At 40.1% G+C, this 13,674-nt stretch overlaps 1 protein-coding gene across 1 annotated transcript; it reads right to left on the bottom strand.

Annotated features, from left to right (window-relative positions):
* Window positions 1-814: 814 nt before the first annotated feature.
* LOC124398833 (C4b-binding protein alpha chain-like) lies at window positions 815-13,606 on the bottom strand. The gene is made up of 5 exons (XM_046869274.1): window positions 13,595-13,606; window positions 12,715-12,894; window positions 2,646-2,834; window positions 2,276-2,455; window positions 815-1,492 (listed from the first exon to the last, which is right to left on the bottom strand). The coding sequence occupies exons 2-5, from the start codon at window positions 12,776-12,778 to the stop codon at window positions 1,479-1,481; spliced, it is 447 nt and encodes a 148-aa protein (XP_046725230.1). The 5' UTR covers window positions 12,779-12,894; window positions 13,595-13,606; the 3' UTR covers window positions 815-1,478.
* Window positions 13,607-13,674: the final 68 nt, after the last annotated feature.

Genomic DNA, 13,674 nt, shown 5'->3' with positions numbered 1-13,674 from the left:
ATTGTCATTTTTATCACTGTGTGTGAAAAGCAAATACCAATTAGGTACCAGCTTGGATAGAATAAGACAAATGGATAATACCAAAAGTGGTTTTAAAATATATTCTAGTTAATATATGCGTAATACTTGGAAATTTAAAAAAATTAAGTATAAATATCCTTATATGTATCTCTCAAACATAGTTTTTTAAGGTCACACCTTGTTGGCCATCATTTTGTAAATATCTTTTGTGCATGGCCAAATGTGGTATGTTTCATTTGAAGTTGAGACGAGGTTGTTGTCTATTATTAATAGTAAAGTAGTAGTGCAGCGCTGTTAATGAAAAATTGCTCATTGAGCTATTCAAAGAAAGCAATGAATGTCGCATGACCAACAGATATCAAACTGAAACGAATATCTGGTGATGTGGTGTTGCCTGGTGTGCAGTGATCCCATCAAATGTGTCTACAGACTTCAAATGATTGTGTTCATGCCAGGGTGAACGTCACGAATGCTCTTGTGAATGAACGAGCACAAATCCCTACAGCCACGGTCCAAAATCTACTGGAAAGCCTATCCAGTAGATTATAAAACCGAAGTTGGTTCAAACTGTAATGGGATTTTCAACATCCCATCAGAAATGCAGGCTTTACACCAGAGCATAGATAACAAGCCAGATCGTCCCTCTTTACTTTAGTCTGGAGGATTCTCTAAAACTTTGGATTATGTTCTGTGTGCACTGCTGCACCAACTCTTCATTGTCTACATTGCTCTACAGTGCTTTGTTTTCCCCATCGAACAAATGCGAACTCATTTTGTCTCCTTGCAGAAGAATTGAGAGGTAGGATCCAGCACACTGAGGGTTGTGGGCTCCCTTTTCTTGGCAAAACACCAACAGGCATTATTCTTCCTCTTCACACTCTAAACAGATTGATGGGCCAGCTGGATCATCTGGGCAGTGACAGGTGGATAGCTTTTTCTGGGTCAAACAGGCTTCTGCTCTGGAAACCCATTAGGATATGAAAGTGTGTCGCTGCCCTTTTATAGAGCCATTCTCGTACACAAGTATCATGTCTGCCAGCTAATATGGGTTGGTGTCATTTTATTAGGCTTCTAAGGTATATGCAGAAGGGGCGTATCCCATAACGAGACACAAACATTAAAGCTAAGACAATTTGTGGAAAAAAAAACTTGTTCACAGCTAAATCTTTCAATAAAATTTATTTGAATGTCATGTTTTTGCCACTGAGTTTTCAGTTTTCTAGTGCCATTCTCTTTTCCACATTGTATATCTTCGTTACTTTCTTTAAAAGTTACTTTTAAGACTACCTGTGACATGAGTGTAAGCTGTATTATCAGTTTTTAATTTGCACAATGCACTCTAAAGAATGTGTCCATTATTTTAAAATGATTTTTTTATTCAATTTATTGTATGATATCATGTTTCATCTTAGTCAGAGAAACTCTCATCTGCCAGTCGACATGTGGATCATTCGCCATTAGAAGCCGATTGCTGTAACACAGAAAAGATGAACGTTAGAAGCCACTCGTAATGGTTGTGAAAGTGCAATTATGCATTTAAACTTTTTCCCCCAAATGACAGCATAGGCCCTTTAAACCTCCTTTATGTAAATCTGCATTTTTGTAATTTACAATGTATAAGCAGTTAGAGGGCTTTAGGAGGAAAAAGTCAGAATTTAAAAGAAATTCCAAGAATTCATTTGAAGGAGGAGCATATGGTGAGGTATAAGAGTGGAGAAAGGTGCACACCGGTGCTGCAAGTTAGGACAGTAAAGGATGCAGATGGAAATGTCTTAAATAATGAGGAAAGTGTGTTGAGAAGGTGGAAGGAGTTTTTTGAGCAGATGATGAATGAAGAAAATGAGAGAAATGGAAGGTTGGATGATGTGGATTTAGAGAAATCGTATGACAAGGTGCCGAGAGAGGAGTTGTGGTATTGTATGAGGAAGTCTGAAAGTAGAATGCAGGGTGAGAAAAGCCTGGAGAAGTGGAGATTGATATGGTTTGGTCATGTGTAGAGGAGGGGGTATGTCGGTAGAAGAATGAGGATTGAGCCACCAGCCAGAAAGAAAAGTGGAAGCCTACATTAACCTGATGATGTCTTTTGTTTCTTTGAGGCAGATTTTTAATAGATAATTGTTCAGCTCTTATCCAAAATATTAGACCCATGCCCAGACAGGTATTATACTAAGAAGACATTTTTTTATTATTAAATTAATTTTAGCATTGTCCAAAACAACACACTAATAACATTGTGATTATCTCAAATACTTACCTCGACACTCTGGAAGAGACGTCTCAAACGTTCCATCATCAGAACATGAAATTGTTGGAGATCCATAAAGTTTAAAACCTTCCACACAATTGTATATGATTGTTTCTCCATATTTGTACAAGGCCTTCAGGGGGATAAATTGACCATTGGTTATATGATCAGGTTCTAAGCAGGTAATAACTGAAAAAGAAAAGAATTTTAGGTAAATCTGAGTGTTCATTTATTTTTAAGGTATTAGAACTCAAAATAAGAAAAGACATAACATTCGATTGCATGAATCTTAGTGAACCAGTAAATAATTGTCAATCATCCTGGTTGTGGAGTGAATATATAATTATATATATTATATAGAAACATTAATCATTATTACCGCTGCACTGTGGAGGAGGTGGATTCCATCCATTTTCCTCACACTTTAGCCTGTCAGACCCCTCCATTCTGTAGCCTTTATTACATCTTAACTGGATGAAAGCGCCATATCTATACCGTTCAGTGAATACCGTATATCTTCTACTAACTATGACTGCATTGTTAATCCTGGGTGCATCACAGGTCATCTCTTTAGGGGGGAGACAGAAACAAAAGCAAAAAGCATCATATTATGATTGTGCATCAGTGTGTTTCTGGAAAATAGATCTAACAATCTTATTTAAACAGTTATAACTACAGTAAAAACCAGAAACATTGGTAGTGCCCACATATCAGTTATCAGCTATCCAATGTTAGTTACACCACCAGAATACAGTATGAACTTAAATAAATATGATGTCAATCATATTTCATGTTAATCACACTCAGTGTTCAGATACCAAATCATTTACCAACATTTAATGGAGTCAATGACAAACAATAGAAGTTGCAGAATGTAATTCTAACCTCTTAGACTCAATAATAAGAGTTCACAAGCCAGTGCTAGTCACAAGCCCGGGTAAACGGGGAGGGTTGGGTGACAAATCACATATGCGGATAATAAACCTACATTCAATAGCGGCTCAGTCGAGGCCTGGATTACTATTAACCACCACAGGTATTGTTAGCCAACAGGGAACCAGTGAAAATTGTCCTATTGTGGACCAAAGGAGGAGAAGGAATGTGGGAAGAGACGGCAGGATAAGGAGAAGCGTAGGAGTGGGGATCTTAAGGTTGGTACTTTAAATGTGGGCACTATGACTAGTAAAGGTAGAGAGTTAACTGCTATAATGGAGCAGAGGAAGGTAGACATGATGTGGTTTAAGAGAGCAAATAGAAATAAAGTAAGGCCAGGAACATTGGAGGTGGATTCAAATATTTCTACGATGGTGTGGATGGAAAGAGATGGTGTAGGGTTGATCCTGAAGGAAGAGTACAGTTGGAGTGTAGTGGAGGTGAAAAGAGTTTCTGATAGGGTAATGAATGTGAAGCTGGAAGTTGAAAGGGGTGACATGTTTAGTGGACATGTTGGTGAAGGAACAGAGGTGATGAGGAGGTGATGGGTAGGTATGGCTTTAAGGAGAGGAATGTTTAAGGGCAGATGATTGATTTTGAAGAAGGATGAAAATGGCAGTGGTGAATACTTATTTAAAGAAGAAGAAGGAGCATATAGTGAGGTATAAGAGTGGAGGAAGATGGGCAATAAACAATGCAGATGGAAATGTTTTGACTAATGAGGAGAGTGTGTTGAGAAAGTGGAGAGAGTATTTTGAGCAGATGATGAATGAAGAGGAAGTGAGAGCAGCGATTAAGAGGATGAAGAGTGGAAAGTCAGTTGGCCCAGATGACATGCCAGTAGAAGTGTGGAGATGTTTAGGAGAGGTGGCAGTGGAGTTTTTAACTACTGTAATTTCCGGATTATTAAATGCATCCAAATATAATCCGCACCCGCTGAATTTTACAAAGATTTTTATTTTAAACATAAATAAGCCGCACCTGTCTATAAGCCGCAGGTGTCTACACTGAAACTAATGAACTTTACACAGGCTTTAATGAAACACAGTGTCTGTTACATGGCTTGTATCTAAACAGTAGCCTACCAAGAAAGTCATTGTTCACTGTCTTCCTCCTTCCTTTCACAACAATTTCAATTTAAAAATCACCATCGGTGAGGTTTTTCTCCCGATGCCGTGCAGCTCAGAACACAGGTGAAGTGTGTTTTCATGCCCGGTTGTTTTCAGCGTGACGAATGATTCGCATTTCCTGTAGACAGTCCGTGTGAGCGGCAGGTCAAACGTCAGAGGAACCCCATCCATATTTATGATGTGGTGCGGCCCGATTCAGTGGGAGCGCATCTAATTTAATATAAAGAGTTTCATTGGTTCACCTGAACCCGTTCGGCAATTTCATTGGTCTAATGCCAAAGCTAACGCTAAGGCTCGCCCACGGGAGCACCATTCCTCTCCGCTTCGCGTGTCCAACAGGTTTGCTCTCCTCAGTGAAGCACCCGCTGAGAAACCTGAAAGAGCTCTGGTTTTAGGAGACTCCATTCTGAGGCACGTGAAATTAGCTAGACCTTTAGGGGCACCAGCAGCACAGGTTATGTGTATACCGGGAGCCAGAGCGCCGGACATAGCAGGTCAGCTTATATTCTTAGGAAAGCACAGGTTCTCTAAGATAGTTTTTCACACAGGAGCTAATGATATACGCCTTCGACAATCAGAGGTTACTGAGAGTAATATTATAGAGGTGTGTAAATTAGCGAAGGCAATGTCCGATGCTGTAGTATGCTCTGGCCCCATCCCAATGCGACGTGGCGATGTAGCCTACAGCAGGTTATGGTCGCTGAACTGCTGGATGTCCGAGTGGTGCTCCAAAAACAATGTGGGCTTCATTAATAATTGGAGCATTTTTGAGGGCAAGGCTGGCCTGTTAGGGTGGGACGGTGTCCATCCCACCCGGGAAGGTGCTGCTCTCATTTCTTGTAGTATAGGTCATAGTCTCAGAACAGCACTAGTTAACAAGTGACTGTCTAGAGCCAAGGCCAGGGAGCAGACAGACAGGCTAAACCGACCGTCTGCCAGCTGCACAGAGTCGTCACTCAGGATCCACCATATTGAGACTGTGTCTGTCCCCCGAGCAAAACCAAAATATAGGAATTATCAGAAAGTCTGTTTAAGTAACCTGATTAACATTAAATTAAATAGGACTGAACGCACAGCCAGCACCTCTGATCTAAAAATAGGATTGTTGAATATTAGATCTCTCACGTCAAAAGCGCTGACTATAAACGAAATTATTACCGACCAGGAGTTTAATATAATGTGTTTGACAGAAACGTGGATTAAATCGAATGAATATGTAGCATTAAATGAGGCGAGTCCTCCTGGGTATAGTTACATACACCAACCCCGTCTAAATGGCAGAGGAGGTGGAGTAGCAGCTATTTATAATAATAATCTAAACGTCACACTAAAGACTAAACACAAATGTAAAACATTTGAAGTTCTTTACACCAACATAAAATATTCAGTGTCCGAAAGCAGGTCAAGTCAGTTAATTCCACTAATTATTATTTATAGACCCCCAGGGCCCTACTCTGATTTTCTGATAGAATTTGCAGATTTCATTACAAATTTAGCTACTTCTTTAGACAAAGCATTAATTGTTGATGACTTTAATATTCATTTTGATAATCAGGAAGACTCCTTAAGAGCAGCAGTTGTGTCCATTCTAGATTCAGTCGGAATTAATCAGAATGTTATAGGACCCACTCATAGTGGTGGACACACTCTCGATTTGTTGTTAACATTTGGATTAAAAATAAAAAACTTAGTCATAATTCCACAGTCTGAAGCTATTTCAGACCATTATCTAATCTCGTTTAAAATTTGCCTCAGTCATTGCATTTCTACATCACCACGTTACCGTGTTAAGCGTACTTTCACGTCAGCTACAGCAGCGCGTTTTATTAATAATCTTCCCGAAATTACGATATTAGATAGATCTCCGTCAGACCCCGCAGAGCTCGACTGGGCCACTGAACACCTAGAAACAACGTTACGTTACATTCTAGATGATGTAGCTCCCCTTAAGACCAAAATGATCAGGGAGAAAAAATTAGCACAGTGGTATAATGATCATACGCGCACCTTAACCCTCTCAGGCTCAAATTAAGTTTTAGTAACAGGAAAAATCTGATATTTGGGGAAAATTATCATATGGGGTAGTACAATAGAATCCTGACTTTTTTTTTAGAGAGACCTTCACATGCAAGGCGTTCTGGGATGTTGCAGATTTGCAACATTGGCCCAGTGTGGTAATTAGACACTGACGACTGAATATGATATGAACAATAACTTTTTATATACAACTTTTCAAACAATGTAACAAAGTGCTTTTCAGTGGCAGAACAACAACAAAAACAATATGGGATCCAAATCCAATATCTCAAATCCTCATTGAGTAGGGCATGTTTCCAAGTCACTTTGTCATGTGGTACTCCAAGAAACAGTTTTTGTCTTTTGTAAAGCACAGAAGTACTTTGCACTTCAGGCAGGCCATTTGCGTGTAGCCATTCTTGCAAAGTCTGCATCGTCCACATTTCTCAGCATGGATGGGGAAATGATCGCATCGGTCTAATCTGACATCAACTGATGGTGCAGAGATCCTCTGAAGTGGAGGTGGAGGTGGGGCAGCTTGATGGGACGTTGGATCATCTTCCAGTGACGGTCGTCCTCTTTTCCTACTGTTCAAGTCAGCCTGTTTGCCAACCTTGATGAGGGCATCTGCAACTTGAACACGGAAGTCAAGAAGTGGCATATACTTCTTCTCCTGCTTCTGGGTGAGATGACGGTGATAGAGGAGCCAACCATTGACAATGTGGGGTCTGTCCACTTCCACATATTCCTTCTTCTCTTTCGACCACCTTCTGCATCTCTCAACAGGTTCAGGGCCAATGAAGGATGATGCCAGCAACACTGCCTTGTTATCATACCACTTCACGATGGACATCCCACTTGTCTTTTCGTATTTCACTTCATACGCACCACGCCCGCCTTTGAGAGTTCCTTGTCACTCTTGAGGGTACATCCACGGAGGCAGTTACGATTGATGGTAGCAACTGTTAGAATTCCCATTTTCTTCAGTTCCACAATGAGTTCAGGGGAAGTGAACCAGTTGTCGAAGAAGCACTTGTAGTTTAGTCCTTTTGGAACTTCTGATACAAGACGGCACAACTTCACCGGCAACACCAAGTCCACGCTCATTGGTCACGGTCCCTTTTCCAGTGTATACTTCAAAGTCATAGACTAGTCCAGTGACACCTGCACGAGTAAAGACCTTGATTCCCCATTTATGCGGCTTGTTCTTGATATACTGTTTCATTCCAATCTTTCCTTTGAAGGGGATCATCTGCTCATCAATGGAGTGGTTTTCTTCTGGTTCAACCTTCAAACAGTTGGCACGGACTTTCTCAAGAACTGGACGCACCTTGAATAATGGATCGTATCCAGGCTCACCCTTTTGCTTCACATTGGTATTGTCGTTCATGTGGATGTATGTACGCAGGTTATCAAATCGCTTACGTCGCAATTGGGTCGTAGCGGGTTGCTGTCTGCCAGTACATGCGGTATGATGGCATACGTACTACGGTCATCAAGATGTGTAAACCAATGAATTGCTCTATTTCAGAAGGGGTTGTTTTCAGTTCTGGGCCATTCTTCATAACTGCATACAAGTTAGATTGGTTAGAAATATGTTCAAACACAGATTTGTCCATGAACTGATCAAAATACCACTTTGGACTTGGTATTTCGTCTGGGGGAGGTGAGAATGCAGGTCCTCGGAATGAAGAGTCTATGTCAGCTGCTGGGGGTTTCCTCTGCCTCCAAGAAAACTCTTTGTTGACTGGAGCTGGGCCTGGCTGAGGTTCATTGTCATCTGGGACCTCAGTGTCACTGTCTGCATGTATGTTATGAATTTCAACATCAAGGTGGTTGAGATTAGCTTTTGGTATTGCTGCCAGTGGCTTATCATCATCAAAGCTGGAGTCAGACTCGTATGCTTCAGGAGATTCCTCAAAATCTGGATCAGCAATTTTATCGTCTGGAATCGATTCTGTGTCAGATAAAGCACCATCAGGAAGGCAAATGTACTCAATGACTTCCCTGGCTGAGTAACTTTCGTCTGCCTGCCATAACACACTGCAAATCCTGCATAGAGAGTATTCTGTAAGGTAGTTTGCCAAAAAATGCTTTGACACAATGATCTGTACTAATAAAAGTGCCATGGAATTTAGGCTACATCAGTTTTCCTCACTGCACAGTCAAATGAACATGGTATTGTGCCATTGCTTTTGATCAAATCTGCCTCTGATTGTTTGTAACTTCACTCCAAATTATTAAATTTTCCATATGATATACCCTCAGTGACACCTCAAAGTAATACGTAAACACTGGTGATAGGAAAATAACCCTAGTATAAACTGTTGCTCAAAATATAGGCAAACTAGTAGATAAAGCATGTGATATCCAGTGGTACCTATCTGGCCACACGTTGCAAATCTGCTACGTTGAAATAGAGCTGCACCAGGGGAAAAATCCAGAAGAGATAAAATCTACTAATTGGCATTTACTGTGTCTATATACACTTATGATTCTTCTGATGCAGTTTTAGTTTCAAATTAATGGAGGTTGATAGTGATACTTACACGAAATTGATGCCAAGAAAATCAGTTTCAGGGAACCCATGGAAACAGACATGTTGGAAGGGAGACTACACTGCCACCTGGTCAGCAAGTGGGAAACTGTTTGTTGCTAATGGACAACCAAGTCCTGCAGTGGTACTTCTGAGTAAAAAAACCTCATAAAATATGTATCTGGAGTAATAAGGTAGTTAGTTTTTAACTGTTGCAAATCATCAACGCCTGCCTTGAGAGGGTTAAAACAGAACACTCGAAAATTAGAACGTAAATGGCGTCAAACAAAATTAACAGTATTTCAAATAGCATGGAAGGAGAGCCTCCTAAATGATAGAAAATCTCTTAGTGCTGCCAGATCAGCATATTTCTCCACCCTCATAGAAAATAACAAGCATAATCCTAGATTTTTATTCAGCACGGTAGCAAAATTAACAGGGAATAAAAGCACTACACTAACATGCACAACATCAATAGGTAGTAATGATTTCATGAACTTTTTTAATAATAAAATTGAAAACATCAGGCAAGAAATCCAGACGGTTAATATAAATCCAAATTATTTTACAAGTAACCCTGTAGACAGCAGTGTAATTATAACGGACAATCAACTACAAAGCTTCACTCCTATTCATGAGAATGACTTAATTTCATTAATCTCCTCATCAAAATCATCAACCTGCCTCCTTGATCCCTTGCCTACAAGTTTCTTTAAACAGATAGCTCCAGAGGTAATCAAACCTGTTTTAAAAATAATTAACTCTTCCATTAGCACTGGTTATGTACCTAAATCCTTCAAACTGGCAGTTATCCACCCCCTTATTAAGAAACCTGACATTGACCCATGTCAGTCGTCCAACTACAGACCGATATCAAATCTCCCCTTTATATCCAAAATTTTAGAAAAGGTTGTAGCACAGCAGTTATGCTCACACCTACTTATGAATAACATTTTTGAAATGTATCAGTCAGGATTTCGGCCTCATCATAGTACAGAGACGGCGCTAGTTAAGGTGGTAAATGACCTGTTATTGGCCTCTGATCAGGGTTTTGTCTCCTAACTTGTTTTGCTCGACCTCAGTGCAGCTTTTGACACCACTGATCACACTATACTGCTTGCTAGACTCGAGAACGTTGTAGGAATAAAGGGAACAGCTCTCTCTTGGCTCAGGTCTTATTTGACTGATCGCTCTCAGTTTGTGGATGTAAATGGTGAGTTCTCCACAGTCTATGAGGTAAAGTTTGGTGTTCCTCAAGGATCTGTCTTGGGCCCACTGCTTTTCTCTTTATATATGCTGCCTCTTGGTGAAATCATTCATAAACATGGGATTCGCTTCCATTGCTATGCTGATGACACACAGCTGTATATTTCAGCAAAGCCAGATGAGCTAGATCAGCTCAACAATGTTGAGAAGTGTGTAAAGGACATTAGACAGTGGATGCTTAATAACTTTCTTCTGCTCAACTCAGATAAGACGGAAGTACTTTTACTAGGACCACATGCAGCTAGAAATAAACTTTCCGATTATGTAGCATCTCTGGATGGTGTTTCTGTTTCAGCATGTACGGCTGTCAAAGACCTTGGTGTGATTATTGACCCGAGTCTTTCCTTAGAGTCTCACGTGAATAATATCACCAGATATTATATTTCTATATTTCACCTTAGAAATATTGCTAAAATTAGAAATATGATGTCGTTACAGGATGCAGAAAAACTAGTTCATGCTTTTGTTACTTCTAGATTAGACTACTGTAACGCTTTACTGTCTGGGTGTGCGAGTAAGTGCATAAATAAGCTTCAGTTAGTCCAGAATGCTGCAGCAAGGGTCCTCACTAGATCTAGGAAATACGACCACATCACCCCTGTTTTAATCAGTCTACACTGGCTCCCAATCAAATCTCGCATTGATTATAAAATATTTCTACTGACATATAAAGCACTTAACGGTCTCGCACCGCAGTATCTGAGTGAACTTCTGTACCAGTATGATCCTCCACGCCTACTTAGATCAAAAGGTGCTGGCTATCTGTTGGTTCCTCAAATAATGAAGACTACAGCAGGGGGCAGATCTTTCTCTTATAAAGCCCCACAGTTATGGAACAGCCTTCCAATCAGTGTTCGGGACTCAGACACAGTCTCAGTGTTCAAGTCGAGGTTGAAAACTTATTTATTTAGTCAAGCCTTTTATCAGTAGATTTTTCTTAGGTAAAGGCTCAGATCTGGATGGAGCATGGATATAGAGTGTTTGGTGAACTGGTATATTTGTATGCTGTCGTCCCCTCACATTCACACGTTCACTCAGGTTTGTTGACGGTGGTGTGGTGGGTCGTCTCTTATCCCAGAGATCCCTCATGTCTGTGTTACCTTCTGGTTCTCCCTTTTAGTTATGCTGCCATAGCGAGTCTTGCCGAGTCCAAACTGCACAGTGACATTTAACTTTCATACACCAATAGTTACACTTAATAATCCATATCCTTCTCTTCCCGTCACCCTCTCTCTCTCTCTCTCTCTCTCTCTCTCTCTCTCTCTCTCTCTCGGTCGAGTTAAACATGCTCCTGAGGCTCCAGTGACCACTGTTCCTGCCCCTCTCCCCTCTGTGGATCTTCACACTTCTGTGCAGCTTGGGACGGTCTCTCATCAACACCTTGGGTGGTTCCATATAATTCCGGAGTAGAACGGGTGCTTTTGAGGACGGATTGGACTGTAGTTGGTGTCGGCGGTCTGCTGCACTGACTCGGGAGTGCAGTTTGCTTCTGATCATCATCACTGTACCCCGCAACTTTGTATATATGCTTCAAATGGACATTTGGTGCAACCCAGATGAGGATGGGTTCCCTCTTGAGTCTGGTTCCTCTCAAGGTTTCTTCCTTATGCCATCTCGGGGAGTTTTTCCTTGCCACAGTTGCTCATCAGGGACAAAGAACATATTTACATTTAATCACCACATTTTCTGTGTAAAGCTGCTTTGAGACAATGTTCATTGTTAAAAGCGCTATACAAATAAAAATGAATTGAATTGAATTGAATGTTATGAAGCTCAGTTTTTAGCTTGAAGTTTGTGAAACCGAAAACCCAGGAAAATCCATAAATTAGCCGCTTCATTGTTTAAGCTGGGGGGTTCAAACCGTAGGAAAAAAGTAGTGGCTTATAGTCCGGAAAATTCGGTAGATTGTTTAAGAAAATATTGGAATGTGAGAGGATGCCTGAGGAATGGAGAAGGAGTGTGCCGGTACAGATCTTTAAGAATAAGAGATGTGCAGAACTGGAGTAACTACGGGGGAATAAAGTTGATCAGTTACACCATGAAGTTATGGGAAAGAGTAGTGAAAGGCAGGCTGAGAAAAGAGGTAAGAGAAAAGCCTGGAGAAGTAGAGATTGATATGGGTTGTCATGTGTAGAGGAGGGGGTATGTCAGTAGAAGAATGAGGATGAAGCCACCAGGCAGCAGGAAAAAAAAAATGAAGCCTGCATTAACCTGATGATGTCTTTTGTTTCTCTGAGGCAGATTTTAATAGCTAATTGTTCAACTCGTATCTAGAATATTAGACCCATGCCCAGACAGTTATTACATACACTGTGTTCCCTGGGTAATGCTGTGAAGAATGTTTAATATATAGAAAATAAATAACATAATAAATTAATTTTATTTAATCATTACTTCTTGTTACTTATTTGTCTGTGATTCTGCCAGTCATATTTTTGCTCTTCTTACTGAAAAAGGCAGATTTTTAATAGACACTGGAAACCTGCCTCAGCTATCGAAACATGTCTAACAAACATTTATAAAACAAAAGAAAATAACATTCTAGTATGTTCAAAATCATTAATTACCAACACACCGTGGGAGAGCTGGAGTCCATCCGTCATTCCCACAGGTCATATATTCAGACCCCATTATTCTGTAGCCTGGATTACACCTAATTTTGATTGAGGTTTGGTATCTGTAAGCTGGTGACCTGCTGGTTTCATCAATAACTGCATTTTGAATAGATGGTGGATCACAGAAGATCTCTAAATTAAAAAAAAGGAAGATTAAGAAGAAACTTTACACTCAAGTTGACAGAGAGGCTGACCTTCTGAGCATGTGGCTGAACTCCTTCATCATTGTAGCCCTCATTTAGACTATTTGTTTTGTGGTTCTTTTTATATATAGGCCTTTAGACTCTCAAAACTACAAAACACTTAATCTGGTCAGACAGTGTAAGTCCTGTAGACCTGCTTCAGGTCTGCATTTTTGTACCATAGGGTGTATGAGCAGTTCAAAGGCTAAAGAAAGTATTTGCTGCTGTATGTGCATAATATATCTCAGAAGTACACACAAACAAGGACCACAAGAGACAGAACTGACATTTCACTGTATCTCCTGGGGCTACCATTTAGGTATTTGCCATGCCCTATAGTCCACTGGCTTTACTTAGTCGCCTGTTAATTTCTCAACTTGCAGATAAGAAACAATCGACAAACTCTATATAGTTCCATAGAAGCTGACACAATTCATTTTACTGATCAGACAATTGTCAACTTTTTCATTTAAAATTTTAAAACATTAAGCCCAAGAAATGAGAAAACTGTTTAAGAGGAAAAACAGCTTATCTAAAAACATAAAACAATGAATGGTTGAAAGACCAAAAAAATACATTCTTTATTAAACTAATTTCATCATCATCCAAAACAACACACTAATAACATTGTGATTATCTCAAATACTTACCTCGACACTCTGGAAGATCGTCTCAAACGTTCCATCATCAGAACATGAAATTGTTGGAGATCCATAAAGTTTAAAACCTT

This window comes from Silurus meridionalis, chromosome 16, assembly GCF_014805685.1.
Source record: "Silurus meridionalis isolate SWU-2019-XX chromosome 16, ASM1480568v1, whole genome shotgun sequence".
Lineage (NCBI taxonomy): Eukaryota > Metazoa > Chordata > Actinopteri > Siluriformes > Siluridae > Silurus > Silurus meridionalis.
Note: the sequence above shows the minus strand (reverse complement) of the source record. Positions and strands in the feature narration are given on the sequence as shown.

What these genes read in the sequence shown, in the direction of transcription:
- LOC124398833 (XM_046869274.1), bottom strand. Translation starts at nt 12,778, where the DNA reads ATGGGGTCTGAATATATGACCTGTGGGAATGACGGATGGACTCCAGCT. An exon ending in AGCTCTCCCACGGTGTGTTG is followed by an intron (nt 2,835 to 12,714) that starts GTAATTAATGAT and finishes TCCCCCCTAAAG; the next exon opens with AGATGACCTGTGATGCACCC. An exon ending in ACCTCCTCCACAGTGCAGCG is followed by an intron (nt 2,456 to 2,645) that starts GTAATAATGATT and finishes TTTCTTTTTCAG; the next exon opens with TTATTACCTGCTTAGAACCT.